This window comes from Jatropha curcas, chromosome 5, assembly GCF_041381405.1.
Source record: "Jatropha curcas cultivar XTBG-Jc1 chromosome 5, XTBG_Jcur_1.0, whole genome shotgun sequence".
Taxonomy (NCBI): Eukaryota; Viridiplantae; Streptophyta; class Magnoliopsida; order Malpighiales; family Euphorbiaceae; genus Jatropha; species Jatropha curcas.
In genome coordinates, this window is record NC_143155.1 from 18,322,928 (window position 1) to 18,341,502 (window position 18,575).

Here is an 18,575-nt window from a genome sequence, read left to right on the forward strand (position 1 = left end):
GAGGAACGCAAGATATTTATTTGTTATAGATCCGTGTTTGGAATATGCGAGCTTCGCTACACAGCACGTGGCATGACACGAAAATCGATAAACCGTTAGTGTTCATTCCTTCAGTGCCATCAACAGCCATAGCTAACTACAGTTATAGCCAAGAGGCTTCTTCTTCTTGTTCATTCTTCCTGGCTCTCTTTCTCCTGTGTCTTGTACAGAAATGGATTCTCTGCGTGTATCGCACCTTTTGAATTCGTCTCCTAGAACCAATTTCTATAGAAAGCAATTGAAATTCCAACATTCTCTCCTCAATCCAAGGATTTCTTTTCCTCTTCGCAATCGATCAACTAGCTTTAACAGAATCATTTGCGGTGTTTCCTCTACTCAAACTAGGTATTTTGTTTATCTTCTTCTTTTTAGCTTGAGTTTGTATTATTCATTGAATAATTGGTTGCTGAGATTGAGTTCTGCAAGCAAGAAAAACTGCGTAAACAAATTGTGTTCTGATTGGTAATGCTGTCCTTTTGTTTGTCTGAATGCAATGCTAAATTTTATTTTTCTTGCTTAATCTGAATGGGGCAAGGAAATGTTGGGAAAGATTTACGAAACGATATGAATTATTAACATTGAGTTGTTTGATTGATAGAAAAAGCCATATGGTTGCACTTCTGGAAAATCCAATGGAATTTTGTTATTTTCATGGGATGAGATATTTGTCAATGTTATTTTTCTTGGCAATAAAATTGAGCCTTTGGCTGTCTACTTTTTCCCATTCAACATGAAAGCCGAATATTACTTGTTTTCTGCACAATATTTTGGGATTGAAAAATGACGAACCCATAATAATTTGAAACATTAAAAGATAAATAATGTTCCCATATTTTTTCCTTTAACATATGCAATAGTTTCCTGATTGATTTTAGCTTTTGGTAGTCAGGGAGTTTGGAGTTTTCTAAGTACAATATGTACAGAAAACAGCAAATTCTTGTGAAAGTAATGAGATGTGTGGATGTTTTATGGTTTGTTCAAGGTCTTTAATCTTTAGTAATTATCAGAAGTGGATAATGAAATTGGTTTTGTTGCAGGGAGGAAGAGAAGAAGATGAAAACAAACAAATCAAAGTCAGGGAGTGGAAAGGTGCGACTTAATTTTCGGCTAGATCACCAAGTTGAATTTGGAGACCATGTAGTAATTTTGGGGTCTACCAAAGAACTGGGTCTATGGAAGAAGAATTTGCCTATGACTTGGACAGAGTCCGGATGGGTGTGTGACTTGGTGTTAAAAGGAGGTGAGTCTATTGAGTTTAAGTTTGTTATTGCAAGGAAGGACAAGACTCTGGTGTGGGAAGGTGGGGATAACCGGACCTTGAAACTGCCAAAAGGAGGGCATTATGAGATTGTCTGTAAATGGAATGCAACTGCAGAGCATATAGACCTTCTGACTTTGGATTTGGAAGGAAATGACATGGAAGTGGGGGATATCAGTGAGAACAGATATGTCAGTGGTACCACTCCTTTGGATGTTGAGACTAGTCCTTTTGTTGGGCAATGGCAAGGGAAAGCTGCCTCATTCATGCGATCCAATGAGCACCATAACAGAGAAACTGAAAGAAAATGGGACACTTCAGGCCTTGAGGGGTTGGCTTTTGCACTAGTTGAAGGAGACCGGAATGCTAGGAACTGGTGGAGAAAGGTATTGCTGTTGAATATGCCATCTCACTTTTTAGGATTTTCAGGAATTTCCCAAGAGATGCGTTAAAAAACAAGGGAAATTGCTTCCCACATGATATATAGTATTCGTATGGTTCATTGTGACGTAGAAACTCAAATGCATGGGACTTTTGTTCCACATATTTGGTGCAACGTTTCTTTGCATCACAACACTTGCAGTAACTTCTGATTTTTTATTGGTCTTTCTTTGCTTAATTGTGTATATGCTTGTAGTTCACTACATATCTTAAGGATAGCTGCTGCATTTCTTGATGACATAATTGATACATTATAATAGCTTGAATTTGATTTGTTGAAACAACATGTTTGTCTTATGTTAATATGCCTTCCATGATGGGAACGCACAATTTTTAGCTAATAATAGGATAAGGAAATACAAGTTTTGCAGTTTTCTCACAAATATTAAGATTCTAACAGAAGAAACACAATGGTGACTAGTTTGGACCATAAGAAATGATTCCTGAGATAAAAGCCCTGGAGAATATTGGACTCAACCTTTTTTCTTTGTTGATTAATCTCAAAAATATCTCCAGGATTAAGGAATGCACAGCTATTTCATGCTCTTCTATGCTTTGGTTGATTGCAAAAAATGAAAGTCAACTGGAAATGATTTTCTGCCGTTTAAAGTGCACTTAAAAATTATTGGTTTTCTGATATGAAAATATCAGATATGTGAGTTATTTGTATATTTGATTTAACCTACTTGAGCGAAAGAGAAAACTACACAAAAATTGTGGTGTTTGGAGGTGATGATTTGGGATTAGTAATTAAGTATGTTACTTAATTTGTCATGAAAAATGAAATTTCATTTTGTTCTGTAAGAGGACTAAACTATTGATTTAGAGAAAAAAAAAAAAAAAGGAAAAATCAAGGACTAAAATTTGTGATTCTGAGAAATGGACCCAAGCATGTACTAACTAACTGTAGGCAGTTCTTTAGTTTTCCCTATGTATCAAGGTTACCTGGGTGCTCTTGACCTGGTGTTATGGATTTCATGAATATGTATGTGTGAAATGTTTATTCCAGTTTTAGGCCATAAATGTTGAAACAGCAATCCAAATAAACAATTTCAAGACTTCTCTGTTTTGCTATTAACTTTTTTTCCCTTTATTTGTTAAAGCTTGAACTTGTTCGTCAGCTATTGGTTGAAAATCTTCAAATTGCGGATCGTTTGGAAGCCCTCGTATATTCTGCAATTTATCTAAAGGTGTGTGTGTAAATTTTCTCTTTTTCTTACTGGCATTTTTGTTTCTTTTTGCATACCTCTTAGATTTTTCTCTTATGCAGTGGATAAACACAGGGCAAATTCCTTGCTTTGAAGATGGAGGTCATCACCGGCCCAACCGGCACGCTGAAATTTCCAGGCTTATATTTCGGGAGTTGGAACGAATTTCTTGTAGGAAAGATACTTCACCTAAGGTAGCCAATCATTTTGCTTGATATGATGAGGATGTCTCAAACTTAGATGGCGTTGTAAATTTGCTTGGATTTTATACAGATTTTATTTCTTCAGGCTAACATCAACAACTAAGTGACAATTGAAGTCTTGTGTTAGATTAAATGTTCTTTTTTTAAGGGAGTTTTTGGTCAAACTCCTAAATAGTTTGTCTACTTCTGAATACCAAGTCATTTAGTGATTGCACTATGCGTCTGTTGACTCTTGTGACTAAGTCTGGATTTAGACTGTACCTTCATACATTACATTTCTATCAATGATGGTAACAAATTGATTTTCCTACTAATCTGAACTAAGACTACAGTCTATGCTTTCTTTGCTAGCTTTGCAAATCCTACTAAATAGAATTTGAAACAGACCATTAGTGATGGAGATGAGGATCTTATGGTAGGCTTATCATTGTCTTGTGTTCTTCAGTCTATGGTGGTGTAATCATCTTAGTTTTTTTCTTATCTCAAACTACTAGAAATTGGACATCTAATTCTGAATGTAATTTCATCTTTGTTGTAAATGTTTTCTTTTGTTGTATTTAATTTAGTATATTATCTATTTGTCATATAGGTTTTTGCTTCTCTTTATTTACTGTCTTTTATACTTGATTTTTAGGAAATACTTGTCATCCGAAAAATCCATCCATGCTTACCATCTTTCAAGGCTGAATTTACAGCATCTGTTCCTCTAACACGAATTAGAGATATCGCCCACCGTGGTGATATCCCTCACGATCTCAAGGTCAAACATCATGGAACAGTTTGTAAGTTGACTTTGCTGTAATTGGTTAATCTGTGCTGATTAATTATACTTTGATTCCAGCAAGAAATCAAACATACTATACAAAACAAGCTTCACCGCAATGCTGGTCCAGAAGATTTAGTTGCTACAGAAGCAATGCTTGCAAGAATTACCAAGAACCCTGGAGAATATAGCGAAGCATTTGTGGAGCAATTCAAGATATTCCATCAGGAACTCAAAGATTTCTTCAATGCTGGAAGGTGCGATTTTAGTACCTCCTAAAACTTTGATCATCAATGTTTATCATCTAGTTGGCATTGTTTTTTCTCATTTACCTGCTTTGTTATTGTTTTGTGTGGTCTTCATGATTTGATTGTTTTCTCTTCTATGTTCTTCATATTGATTAGACCTGTTTGAGCAAGTGATTTTTACCTTTGGTCCACCTTGAAGGAGGCTTGATTATTACTTAAAAAAGTTTGCTTAGGCTAGAGATTTCCATGAGGCACAACTCAAATTTAACTTGTTCCAATTTCCTACCTTTTGGGCTGGTCTCAGGCCTCAGAAATAAAGGTCTGTGATTTGTGTCGTCTGCATTCTATACATTAGATATGAAGGAAAATGTTAGAATCCTTAAAAATCTTACCACTTTTATCCTTCCAACTACTGTACATTCATTTTGGATTTTCTTCTCTTGAATCCTTCCAAAATCTTAGCATAGTTCATAAATTCCCAGTCTTGTAATCCTCTATTAATAAGTTATCAATGAATCAAATTCCTGGAGTTGCCGCTTCTTGGATGTGAGCCATATACTTAAAATTATATTATATAAAAATTATAATAATATATCTTTTATGTTTCATTTCACCCATATTTTGCACAGTATTTTCCTACATTTGAATTTTTCTTTTCATTTTAAATTAAGCTTAATTTTAATTCTTTTCAATTATATTACAATGGCAATGCTAACAAAAGAATATTAAAAAATAAAAAAATGGGTGATCTAGTGCACAAAGCATCCCACACGTGTGGGTTCTTGGGAAGATTGATGTACGCAGTCTTCCTCCTACTTTTCTGTAGAGAGGTTGTTTCCATAGATAGCAAAAGAACATTGTTGTTACAAAATTTGTCTATTGATTTATGTGTCACGTACGACTACGAAATCAATTACTTCTCAATAAATGGTCTTTAGATATTAAGAGTGTAGGTTTGTTGTATATTTAGTCTAGAATAACTTAAATTGTGAAGAAGTCATTTTGCTGATCTTTTTTAAAAAAATTCGTGTAGCACCAGCCATACAGTCCAATGCTGTCCAATACTGTGTGACCATGACTGTAACTGATAGTCTGATACCATTATTTAAAACCTGGTTGAATCTAGCGTGACAGACATAACTTGCTTGACTTAGAAAGAAAGCTCTTAATTCACTTGTGAAGAATTTCCTTAAAGATGGATTGAAAATCTAAATTCCAAATTCTGTTGACTTTGAGAAGTTACTGCAATTTTAGGGTTTTTTTTTTTATCTTTTTTCATGAATGTAACTACTGATGGACTAGTTTTAAGTTTTATTATCACATCTATTTATGACTGTGCAGTCTTGCTGAACAACTTGAATCAGTTAGAGACTCCTTGGATGAAAGAGGTCTTTCAGCTCTTACATTGTTTTTGGAGTGCAAAAAGGTAAACCACTTCTTTTTAATTTTTGTTCACGTTTATGATGTATGAAAACTAAAATATGATAACCGACAACACTTCTACAATAAGCTAATTTTTATTGCTAGTATTAACACTATACTTGGAATTAGTCTCCATTTTCTTCTTCAATTGTTTGTTTTTTCTTTTAAATCTTAAACTTTTGCATTCACAGTTTGGCTACATGTGAGTGGTTTGTTCGTGCTTATTACATGTCATCCTGTAACTTCTTTTGGTGCTACTTTGTAAATTCTATTACGAGATAAATAGCCATTAGCCTTAATGTTGTGAAATACTATTTAAAAGTAAACATTATTTAATAATCTATACTATTACTTTTTCTCAATTTTGACTCTTAGAGTATTATTGCAACTAAGCTTTTGCATTAGTGTTGAATTGCTAAAAAAAGGGGACAAATTATGCACAACTGTAAGAATATTTAAAGTTTGGGGTAAATGTGCCTATAAGGCCGAAAATTTATTACATTAGATGATTTAAATTTGTTATCCATTTGAAATAATAATCATAAAAATAACAGATATGGAAAGAATCTTGAAGGATGTTTGGATTTTTTAGGTTATATGTTGACTTACGTAATCTAGAATATCTTTGTATAGCCTATTTAGGAGAAAATCTTGTTCTTTCCATCTTTGTATTTTCCTTTTTAGAGTTAGGCTCTTGTATAATTACGTAAATGTAATCACATTATTCAACACAGAAATGGAGAAAAGCTTTATCCTATACTTGTCGGTATAATTCAACAGTATAACATTGAGAGTATGATTATTATGGTATTTAACATGTTATTTGATTGCATTGATACAATAGGTAGCCCTAAATTAATTAATTTTCAATATTAAATGATAAAATGTTGAATATTAACTTGTCAAGTTATAATATATAAAATGGAATAATATGTACTTTAGTTATCAAGATCAAAGCTCAGGGGGCCAAAGGTGAAAGAAGGGGAAAATGAAAACTATGTTATACAAAATATTACAAAAGAGCTGTCATCCAACAGCTGCTTCTTCCCTTCGCCAATGTATCCATGTTCCTGATAAAGCTAGCTTTGGAGATGCTACCTCTTTAAACAAATTTTTTGGCACCTTACATTTATTTTGTGCTATTCTCTTTTAATTTTTTGAAAATATTATGATACATTTGCTGCCGAAATTATGTAAATTAAAAGAAAAAGGAAAGGGCAATAAATACCAACAGGCGAACAACTATTTTGCTCATTCTTTGTTTGAGGATTAGGATGCTTGTTTACCGTATTTACTTATTTATGAATTAATGATAAATCTTTTGTTTATTGTTATGGAAGTATTCCACTCATAGCGTTCCCTTTCTTTACCCTTTCACTTTGCCCCTTTTGTTGTTCTTTGATACAATTTAACTGCTAGTTTTATTTCAATTTCACCACATTGCTTAGTGGGATTTGTTCCAATCAACCTCATCCAATAATTAATATATATGTGCATTTCCAGAACTTGGACACTTCCAAAGAATCCAACAATGTTTTTGAACTGATGAAAACCATTCGATCTCTGGATGCTTTAAGAGATATAATTGTAAAAGGTCTTGAAAGCGGTCTAAGGAATGATGCTCCTGATGCTGCAATAGCTATGCGACAAAAGGTGAGGTTTTCACATGCTAATATTTATCATTGAGTTGTAGTTTGATGCTTCTGCTTCTGACAATCCTCTTTTCTCCTGTGATTGATTTCTATATTGCCTTATTTAATTTTTTCTGGGTTGTTGGTGGTCCTTGTTCACAGTGGCGTCTTTGTGAAATCGGCCTCGAGGATTATTCTTTTGTTCTTCTAAGCCGGTATGTCAAAGTTATGCTTGAATTATTAGTGAGACTATAATTTTATAATTTTTCCTCAAATGTAACTGGAACATTGTAACATATTAATTGTTTAAAAACTATCGGTTTGATGTATACTTGCAACTTGTTTTCCTAACAAGTCAGTACAAGAGCCCATTCTTCTTTACTTGAGCGCGCAGAAATTATATATTGTGCCTTCATAATATTAATGTATGAACAAATTTTGATAAAAAAAGTTTTAAAGCGTCATAAACTTTTGAATACAAGCAACTATATCTAAACTTATCTCGGTCATGTGTATTATATTTTACTCAGCTACAAAAATCATGGCATTGGTCACAAGAATAATAACGATCTGTGTTCAAATGGCCTAAAAGCCAAACAATGCTCTCTGGAATCTGTTCTTCTCTTTTGGCGTTAAGTTGGTTTATCACGACCTTTTTGTTTTATCTAATTTGTTTCCTATTATTTTTGGGATTCATTTGTGGTTTTAATGTTATTGGTCCAAACAGGTTGCTCAATGCACTTGAAAATGTGGGAGGAGCTAAGTGGCTTGCAGACAATGTGGAATTAAAGAACGTAAGCTCTTGGAATGACCCTCTTGGTGCCCTTATTGTTGGTGTTCGCCAGTTGGGTTTATCCGGCTGGAAGCCAGAAGAATGTTCAGCAACTGGATCTGAACTCCTTGCATGGCAAGAGAAAGGCCTCTTTGAAAAGGAAGGTATTCTTCCTGTCTTTTTTCCGCTATTAATTCTGGAAATATTTTAGATATTTAGTGAAATTGCTGTACTTCACTAATCTTGGTTTGCTCCATTGCTATAAAGGAAGTGAGGATGGCAAGAGAATTTGGGCGCTAAGGCTAAAAGCTACACTTGATAGAGCGAGAAGGCTAACAGAGGAATATTCTGAAACACTTCTTCAAATATTTCCACAAAAAGTGCAGGTATGACGATTTATTTTTGAGGTTTTTGCAGTGTTATCAGAATCTTACGATTCGATTCAATTTTCATACTAAATGATTCGAATCTTATGAATGAATCGGAATTGAGCATGAAATTTCAAATCTTACGGTTCGAGTTGATTCTCATGACTGACGATTCTCTTACCCAACAAAACAAGTGAAAAAGTCACTGCAGAGAAAAAAAAAAGCAAGAGAATGTAGTCATTTTAGAAGATGAAGATGATGAAGGGCTTGATTTTAGAAATGATAATGGATGAATATGGATTTGGATAGGAAATCTAATGGCTTGATAGTTTTACTTTGTTGTTGTTTTAAAATGTTAACTGCATTGTTGATATTTTGAACTTGGTAACCATAGAAGTAATTAGGTTCTCTTTCATTTTGTGTTTAATACATGATTTGCAATTAAATTTTTAGTATCTGTTGATAAAATTGATGGAAATATATCCATAAATGTATATGTATTTATTTTTAATTAATTTTGAAAAGTTATACTAAATTTTACGATTTGATTCGATTCATCATTTGATTCTTGATTTGACAACTATGGGTTTCTCTTTTGTATATCTTTTTTCAGGGTCAAAATTTTATCTGCTGTATGATATGCTTTGTTTTCTTGTCTTTCCTTACTTATTGGATTATGAACCATTTATGCTTATATTGTTTTCGTTCGCCATACTTGATGAATTGTTCTGATGCATAGTCTGACAAGCTAGTCTTTTGCAGTACTAAAAATATTATAGTGGTGTGATGCTGATAAACTTTGGTGCTATCATCTGCCAGAACCTATTTGAGTGATGTACAAGTACCATGGAAATATGATAAACCAATAATCTAACTCCAAATTGTATGAAAAATATATCTGGACTATTGCAGATGCTAGGAAAAGCACTGGGAATTCCTGAGAACAGTGTAAGGACTTATACAGAAGCTGAGATTCGTGCGGGGTATGTTGACATTTCTTATACCCACAATGAGTATGGTCTTCATGTTAACATTTCTGTATTTTATAATGGTACCTTCCGATATTGTGTTTTAGCATCCATTGATAATTTTACTGATTATAGAACATTATTCCTTTCTAACTGGAAACTGGAAAATCTTAGGATAATTTTTCAGGTTTCAAAACTTTGTACCTTGCTTTTGAAAGCAGTAAGAAGTACTCTTGGTTCCCAAGGTTGGGATGTTCTTGTTCCTGGAGCTGCTCAAGGAACATTGTTTCAGGTATCCTTGTTGATAAATCTTTTAATTAGAAGGACATCAAACTAACATAAGAACATCATGAATTTATCTGGATAGGCTAAATAGTCAAATTTCTTTCTTGTTTAAAAAGATAATTTTAATTGATATCCTTTATATGTTGCATCAACTAAAAGAATTGAAAAAGGAAAACAAAAATAAAGGATGTTGCAAAGTTATTATTGTTAACTTAAGAATAGGAAGTTACATTTAGATAATGCCACTGACACATTATGACGGTTTAATAAGTAATCATTTTATTTTCTCACTTTGGAGCCACATAATATATTGGATAATGGTAAAATTTTTTAATTGCACTCAGCTCTTATTTTATCCAATCAGCACTTCAATATCATTTCATTTTGTGCTGGTGAGAATGCATAAATCTACGCACTTTTTTATGCATTATATCCCAGAAAAAAGAAACGCCACATGTCAGGTATTACCTTCAGTTGCTTTGGCTTCAGGTTGAAAGTATTGTACCTGGATCATTACCATCAAGTATGAAAGGACCTGTTATCCTTGTGGTCAACAAAGCTGATGGCGATGAAGAGGTTCACATGTCTCTTTCACACGATATGTTCTTTTCTGAACCATTAGACCTTGTTAATGTGGCGGCAAAGCAGAAATGAAATTTCACGTTTAATTTATATTGCAGGTAACAGCTGCTGGTAGTAATATAGTGGGAGTTGTGCTTCTGCAGGAGCTGCCTCACTTGTCTCATCTTGGTGTTAGGGCCCGGCAAGTAAGTCCCTTTTCTAAGAGTAAAAGTCATTACATTTTCTCGCAATGACATTAATGAAGGTGAAATTCAATTGGTTTTCTGCAGGAGAAGGTTGTCTTTGTGACATGTGAAGATGATGATAAAGTCAATGATATACAAAGATTTACTGGAAAATATGTGAGGTTATTTTGCCAGCACAAGATCTAGAATCCCTTCTCTGTTTATTTTGAAATTCTGTTCCTTATTTATTCAAAATGCTGTTGTCTTTGACGAAATCATTTTCTTCTCATTATGCTTTTTAAGTTCCTTCATCTTTGATTCTTGGTAAAGTTTATACAAATAAGAATATGTTCCCATAAGAAATATAGAAAAATATATAAATAATATATATAAATAAATAAATAATAATATAGATAATAAGAAATTAAATTCTAAAAAAATTAGAATAGAAGAATAAACTAGAAAATTATCTATGATCAAAATAAAAAAATTACGTTCCATAATTTCATAATCCAATTTTTCAATTTCCATGATGCTCATTTTCTCTCTTCTTTGCGTCAGCTGGGATGTGAGTGTGGTGATGGTGGTTTTCCTATATTATTTGCAGGTTGGAAGCATCCTCGACTGCTGTAAATCTAACTTTGACTTCGCAAGATTGTGTTGATGGTGATTCTATTGTGAAAGATCTTCCAGTTAATACTACAGCTAAAGTCGACGCATCTGGATTTCACAAGCCTACTATCCAAACTTCTTACTCCAATCAGGTATGGTTTTTAGTGTATTTTTATTTGTATTATTTTTTTTTTTTTAATAATATACATCAGATGGCCGAGTCTTGTAGTTCATCAAAATTGACAAAAATTTTCTTCTCAAGGGTCTTTCTTCCGGAGGTGTCATATTGCTTGCAGATGCAGATGCACTTTCTTCAGGTGCAAAGGCTGCTGCTTGTGGTCGTTTGGCCTCTTTGGCAGCTGTATCAAATAAAGGTACACATCTTATTACATGAGACAGGAAAATTTGTGCATCACCATATATACCCGTGCAAGTAAACACTATCCCTGTTTCAAATGGTCTCATTCCGTACTCTGATCAGTTAACCATATTGCCTTCATGATTTGCAGTGTAAATTCTCTGTCGTGTTGTTGAAGTTTTGTCTGACGTTTCTGACTTTTTTCTTTAAGAATCTTAGAAATGCTTTACAGGCCATCGAGGAAAATTATCTTATAAGGTGGTATCAACAATTTTGAGTTGAATATTTCAATCTTGAAAAAATATAGTTTGAATCAAAAGAATATAAAGGTTTCATTAACGCTTTTTATACCAAAATTAGAGCCTTTGTTTGCAAGTTGCAACTTATATTCCCTGCTTCTGAAGAATTTCTACAACATTTTCAATAAGGTGACCTCTAAAGAAAAGAACATTAGGAATCGTCTCCAAAAACATTGTCCTCTGTAATGATATCTGAAACATTTCATGATTGCATGATTTAAATTCTTTTGGGCATGTACTATAGAAATTTCTGACTGTGTATCTGTTATTGACAAATACTGTTAGCAAGTGAAAGCCTTGCACACTTTCTGTACTTATTCTCTTATATATTGATATGTGTCTCCTGTTATTTTAAAGAACTCTGAGTCTTTCATCATGTTTAATCACACTTTCCTGTTTTGTTTAATGTCTAAACGTTCAAGTGCAGTTGAGTGTCATATGCTGTCATTTATTCAACCTTGTGGTCTATATACTTGATTTTGTAAAGAAATTGTGTCAATTTAGCTAAATTTATATCATTCCCAAAACAAAATTTGAAGTGATCTCATTTACCTATTGTCATTAGTGTGGAGTTTGGCATGTAAAACTAGCTTCACCTTCCCTTTACTATATTAATTATGGCTATGTTCTTTGATCCAGATTAAACCCTTTTCCAGGAAAACAAGTGTTGGGTGACCATTTTGGCCAACGGAAAAAATGAGTTATTTTGATTTTCCATTTCCAAGCAAAGCCAATTCCTAAACCATATAAATGACAAGTTAATGATAACTGAGTACAGGAAATAGCATAAAGGATTCTGAGGATTTGAAATTTTCCTTGGCTCCATGATTTCCTAATCTACTGAATTCTTGCATGTATAATGAATTGACTTTGACTCAGGTCTTCTTATGGATTGTTTTTCAAATGACAGTTTATAGTGACCAAGGTGTACCAGCCTCATTTCATGTCCCAAAGGGAGCAGTTATACCTTTTGGTTCCATGGAATTGGCACTAGAGCAAAGCAACTCCACTGAAAGATTCACGTCACTTCTGCAACAGATAGAAACAGCTAGAGTGGAAGGTGGTGAACTTGACAACTTGTGCTCTCAACTCCAGAAACTGATCTCTTCTTTGCAGCCCCCAAAAGATACAATCGATGGAATAAGCCGAATATTTCCAGGAAATGCACGATTAATTGTGCGTTCAAGTGCCAATGTTGAGGACTTGGCAGGAATGTCCGCTGCTGGACTTTATGATTCAATTCCTAATGTTAGTCCATCAAATCCAACTGTATTTGCAAATGCAGTGGGCCGGGTATGGGCTTCGCTGTACACTAGAAGAGCTGTTTTAAGTCGTCGTGCTGCTGGTGTTTCTCAGAAAGATGCCACAATGGCAGTTCTAGTACAAGAAATGCTTTCACCAGACCTGTCATTTGTGCTTCACACGCTCAGTCCAACTGACCATGACCATAATTTGGTCGAAGCAGAAATTGCCCCTGGGCTTGGTGAAACCCTAGCTTCAGGCACCAGGGGCACACCTTGGCGTCTTGCATCCGGAAAGTTTGATGGTCTCGTGCAAACGTTAGCATTTGCAAATTTCAGCGAGGAAATGCTTGTATCTGGAGCAGGTCCTGCTGATGGGGAAGTAATCCGATTAACAGTAGACTACAGCAAGAAGCCATTAACAGTTGATCCAATATTCCGTCGCCAGCTTGGTCAGAGGCTCTGTGCTGTTGGATTTTTCCTAGAGAGGAAGTTCGGGTGTCCACAGGACGTGGAAGGATGTTTGATCGGAAAAGACATCTATATTGTTCAGACACGCCCACAACCTCAATAGAAACCTACTGTTACATATAATAGTACCCTGAGACTGAAAAAACTTCAAATAATTGCACATGTGGGCGCTATCTGTCTTTGGCAACCCATGTGTTTAACCATTATAAATGCAGCATATTACTTTCATATGCTTAAGGATGCCATTGCTATGTTGATGGTGTCTTTTTTATGTGCTCTGTCGGTAACCCGAAGCCGTCGATGAAACAATAATCTATGCTAAGCTGAAAATGGTGTGGTATTCGCATATATTTTTCCATTAATTGGTCTAGCTAGCAACTTCTCACTTGTGAATTTTGTGTAGCGTTTCTAATCTAGGAATCAGATTGGACAGTCACAGAAACTTGTGCAGGCTATGTATTTTGCTGTTAATTCCAATGCTTTTAAATTGCAAGGACAACATTTTGGAGGCGAACAAACAGGTTGGTCAAATTGACCGATCCCTTGAACTGTGATTAGGCCCGGCCGATTCAATGAATTACCGGTTATGTTGCATGGAAATGGAAACGAAGAAATACGATAAAGATATGGGTGAATGGTATTTAAAATATATTTTATATGCGAAACAGTTTTTTATATGGAAAAACGAATATGTGGAAAGTTTTCAAAACTCGAAAATGCTCGTGACTAGAAATTTTTGTGTATCATATATTACCAGTTATGAATCACTGAAATATTTCAGCCCTTAATGGCTGGAATCGAAACCAGTTAGGACTTGCCAGTTAGGGATGACAAAATCAACTCGATCCGATGGCACCAAACCTTAAACCAGTCAAACTAGAATTTTAAGACTCTGAGTGGGTTTGGGTAGGTATAAGTAAAATCCTAAAATTTTATTTTGGATATAGGTGGCACCAAACCTTAAACCAGTCAAACTAGAATTTTAAGACTCTGAGTGGGTTTGGGTATGGGTTTGGGTAGGTATAAGTAAAATCCTAAAATTTTATTTTGGATATAGGTATTATTATTATAAACTCGAATCTGATTCCGTAATCCAAATTCAAATTACGTAGATTTAAAAGTTTACTATTATTTTTAAATTATAGTATGAAATTTTTAATAAATTGGATTATTTATTGTAAATTATCTATATTAATTATAATTTCTTTTAATTTAATGTAGTATGTGCAAAATGACTTCACCCTAGTTTTTATATATTAATTTGAATTGGTCAAATTTTTAAAATTTTAGATTTTAAAATTTAAAATTTAATTTCTAATATTTAATTTACACTTCAATTTTCAATAATGGAGGAAATTCATAATGATAATAGTGATTCAGAGTATTTATATAAAAATTTTTAAATTTACTGATTTAGTTATACGAGTTTTTTAGTTATATTATTAATTAATTTTTGTTACAATTACACTTAGAGAGTCTGCTACTATTATATTTAAATAAAGTATTATGATAAGAAGAATAACTTTGAAATTAAAATTTTAATTTATCATTATTCAACCATTTATTTATGTATTAATTTATTTTCATATTTTTTTACGTATTATATAACTACTTTAATTTTTTTAATTTATGAATCTAATTTTTAAAAAATACGAGTCAGTGAATAAATGAGTATCTTTAGATAATTGATATTAATAGATACCAATAGATACCTACGAATAATGAATATCAATAGACATAACCTAAATTCATTGAGTTTAGACATGAATATAACATTCCTTATCCGATAAGGTATGGGATAGTATATAGGGATTGCGGATGAAATTGAATTTGGGTATAGGTGTTACACTACCGAATCCTATCCATTGCCATCTCTATTGCCGGTTTTGTTGTAATTATAGCTGGTTCCATACTTTTTTAGCTTTTTCAATTTATTTATTTATTTTTTTTTTTTTTTTTGTCAAAATCATAAATCGGCTAGTTTCAATATCAAAAATTGGAACTAAGAATAGCCTGAAACACTTTTGGTTTGACACTGATCACCTGGGGCTGTTTCCATTGGTGATATTTACCATCTCAAAAATTTTATTTTTCACTTCACAATGTTTACATTAAAGTCTAGTCTGTTTGACCCTTGTTTTCACCGATGCACCGTAACATTCACATTCAATTGAAATCAATTTGGTATTTTTTAAATCATGAATACTTATAAATATATATGTATACACACAAATTTAATTTTATACATCATTAACTATTCAAGATACATAAATAATTATTAAAAAAAAATTGCAGTTTAAACAAAAGCTATGGTTGAATCACCTAAACTATAATTATTATTGTTATTATTATTTTGGGAATGTATGATGACATGGTTTGAAAATGGTAATAGGTGAGCTACCAACCTTTCATATTCGAATAGCTTCACCTATAAGCTAGGGAAAAGAGGTTCCATTAGGTGTTTGGTTGTAGCACTATCACCTTTCATAATTGATAATTAAATGTGTATATATATATATATATATATGCCTATCTATATAAATATAAATATTAAGTGGTCATCGATGGAGACTCGATAGTGGTCCAACCCCGCTATCGATTTATGTCAAGCCAAACCAAATAAAGAATCGATTTCTTTGCACAAATTAGACAGTTTGAAGGAATTCCACTACATGGGATTTGAAAATTCCCTTCTTTGTCTCATCGGAGACTGTGCATTTCTGGTGATGGACGTGTTGGGAAAAAATTACGCAAAATCCCAAATAAGTCAGAAAATAACACACAATTTGATAATGGAGTTCGGCCAATCTCGCCTACGTCTCCGGACTGCCACAGATCTTTTATAGGAGAAAAATAAATAAAGTGTTTACATACACTCACAACTCTCTTTCAAGAATACCCGAAAAATTAAGCTTAATTTTTCTTCTTGAAAAATCTCACTATTTTTCTCTCTCACAATTGCTCTCTCACAATTGCTCTCACTCTCTCTATCTGGTGTAAGTAAATGGAAATTCTATCCTCTATTTATAGGAGAGAAAAAATGCGTGAATGAGTGAAAGAGCTATGCAATTCAAATGCAAATTGGCCACCAATTCCAATTTGCACAAATTTAACATGTGCCACCGACCTTCATTATTTTCTTCCTGCCTTTGTTGATTAGTAGAATACAAATGCAAATTTGCCACATGTTTGTTTTATTTTCAACCTTTGCCGACATACTTTGACAATCTCCCACTTGAAGACTGATTTTAATCTGTCTTCACACATCGATCACGTGGCAGTCTTCTCTGGTCTATTATTCTAGCAGGCCAACTGAAGTTGAGCACAACTTCAGTTTGTCAATGGTCACCACTTTTGTTAACATATCAGCTGGATTCTTGTTTCCTTGAATCTTCTCTAATTTTAGCACATCATTCTCAAGCAGAGACCTGATGAAATGATATCGAAGACCAATGTGTTTTGTTCTAGAATGGAATGCTGAATTCTTTGCCAAATGTATCGCACTCTGACTATCACTGTACAAAACATTCTTTTCCTGCTTGAATCCCAACTCTGTTAACAAACCTTGAAGCCATATCATCTCTTTGCTGGCTTCTGTCACTGCGACATATTCAGCTTCTGTGGTGGATAGAGCTACAATCTTCTGTACTTGTGACATCCAACAAACAGCTGTAGTACCAACAGTGAAAATATAACCTATGGTGCTTCTTCGGTGATCAATGTCGCCTCCATAGTCTGCATCTACATAACCTTGTACTTTTAGTTCTCCTTTACCAAAGTACAAACACTTCTCAGTAGTGCCTCGTAGATACCTCAAAATCCACTTCACCGCTTCCCAATGAGCTTTCCCTGGATTTGACATATACCTGCTAACAACTCCCACTGCATGGCCAATATCTAGTCTCGTACAGACCATCGCATACATCAAACTTCCTATGGCTGAAGCATAAGGAATTTTGGCCATGTCTTTTCTCTCTTCTTCCGTCTGAGGGGACTGGTCCTTGGATAGGAGAAAATGGCTAGCCAAGGGTGTGCTGACCGGCTTAGCTTCGTTCATATTGAATCTTTGCAATACACGATTGATGTAATCCGCATGAGATAACTGCAACACCTATTTTTGCTTATCTCTCGTGATTTGCATTCCAAGAATCTTTTTCGCTAGACCCAAGTCCTTCATGTCAAATTCTTTTGACAATTGCTTCTTCAAGTTTCTGATATCATCCATATTTGAACCTGCTACTAACATATCATCAACATAAAGCAGTAAAATGATATAACTGGACCTGTATCTTTTGAAGAAGCAACAGTGGTCGGCGTTGCACTTCTGGAAGCCTTCATTGTGCATGAAACTGTCGAACTTTTTATACCACTGTCTTGGAGCTTGTTTCAGTCCATACAAGCTCTTCTTGAGTTTGCACACCATATTCTCTTTTCCTTTTTCTGAGAATCCTTCTGGCTGGTACATGTATATCTCCTTATCCAAGTCTCCGTGAAGAAACGCCGTCTTTACGTCCAACTGCTCAAGGTAGAGCCCTTCACTAGCAACAATACTCAACACAGACCTGATTGTGACATCCCAGGTTTGGGGCACAACACCTTAGGCGAATCCCACATCGGCTACGCACAAGGTGGAAGTCCTATACATAAAGGGTGGCAACCTTGAACTAGTGTGACGCGTTTTGGGCTGGCAGAGCGGAGGTTTCCCTGGCCCAGAAACAAAACCGTGAGGGTTCAGGCCAGGTTTGGCACCCAAAGCGATCAATATCACACTAGGGCTGGGATGTTACAATTTGGTATCAGAGCCAAGCCTTGTCCCTCTGGCCGGTGGTAGGGCAAACCTCAGCGAGGACGCTGAGTCCCTAAGGGGGGGTGTATGTGACATCCCAGGTTTGGGGCACAACACCTTAGGCGAATCCCACATCGGCTACGCACAAGGTGGAAGTCCTATACATAAAGGGTGGCAACCTTGAACTAGTGTGACGCGTTTTGGGCTGGCAGAGCGGAGGTTTCCCTAGCCCAGAAACAAAACCGTGAGGGTTCAGGCCAGGTTTGGCACCCAAAGCGGACAATATCACACTAGGGCTGGGCTGTTACACCGTAACTCTTTTCTTTCATGTCAAAACTTACAATCAAATCGTAAGTGAAAGAGTTCGGGCTCGAGGTGGCTGGCCAATACAGGATTTCCCCTACTTGTTTTGCCGCCCTAATGGTGTCTTCAAAAAGGAAGTTCAGAGCATAGGAG

At 34.7% G+C, this 18,575-nt stretch overlaps 1 protein-coding gene across 2 annotated transcripts; it reads left to right on the forward strand.

Moving 5' to 3' along the window:
• Positions 1–13,681, forward strand: LOC105639087 (chloroplastidic phosphoglucan, water dikinase (ATGWD3)). 2 transcript variants are annotated; one of them, XM_089721577.1, is made up of 19 exons: positions 1–384; positions 1,077–1,683; positions 2,842–2,928; positions 3,009–3,140; positions 3,784–3,909; positions 3,991–4,169; positions 5,502–5,586; positions 7,086–7,235; positions 7,376–7,428; positions 7,941–8,149; positions 8,253–8,371; positions 9,266–9,336; positions 9,496–9,613; positions 10,081–10,182; positions 10,287–10,373; positions 10,458–10,534; positions 10,960–11,116; positions 11,227–11,338; positions 12,532–13,681. In XM_089721577.1, exons 1-19 carry the CDS (start codon positions 212–214, stop codon positions 13,434–13,436), a joined length of 3,549 nt encoding a protein of 1,182 aa, XP_089577703.1. In that variant the 5' UTR covers positions 1–211; the 3' UTR covers positions 13,437–13,681. The 2 variants fall into 2 exon arrangements, with proteins under 2 accessions (XP_089577703.1, XP_089577705.1); XM_089721579.1 differs by having other exon boundaries at positions 2–384; positions 10,096–10,182.
• The last annotated feature ends 4,894 nt before the right edge of the window (positions 13,682–18,575 follow it).

What these genes read in the sequence shown, in the direction of transcription:
- LOC105639087 (XM_089721577.1), top strand. Translation starts at nt 212, where the DNA reads ATGGATTCTCTGCGTGTATCGCACCTTTTGAATTCGTCTCCTAGAACC. An exon ending in TCTTTTGTTCTTCTAAGCCG is followed by an intron (nt 7,429 to 7,940) that starts GTATGTCAAAGT and finishes TGGTCCAAACAG; the next exon opens with GTTGCTCAATGCACTTGAAA. An exon ending in GAAGCTGAGATTCGTGCGGG is followed by an intron (nt 9,337 to 9,495) that starts GTATGTTGACAT and finishes GGAAAATCTTAG; the next exon opens with GATAATTTTTCAGGTTTCAA.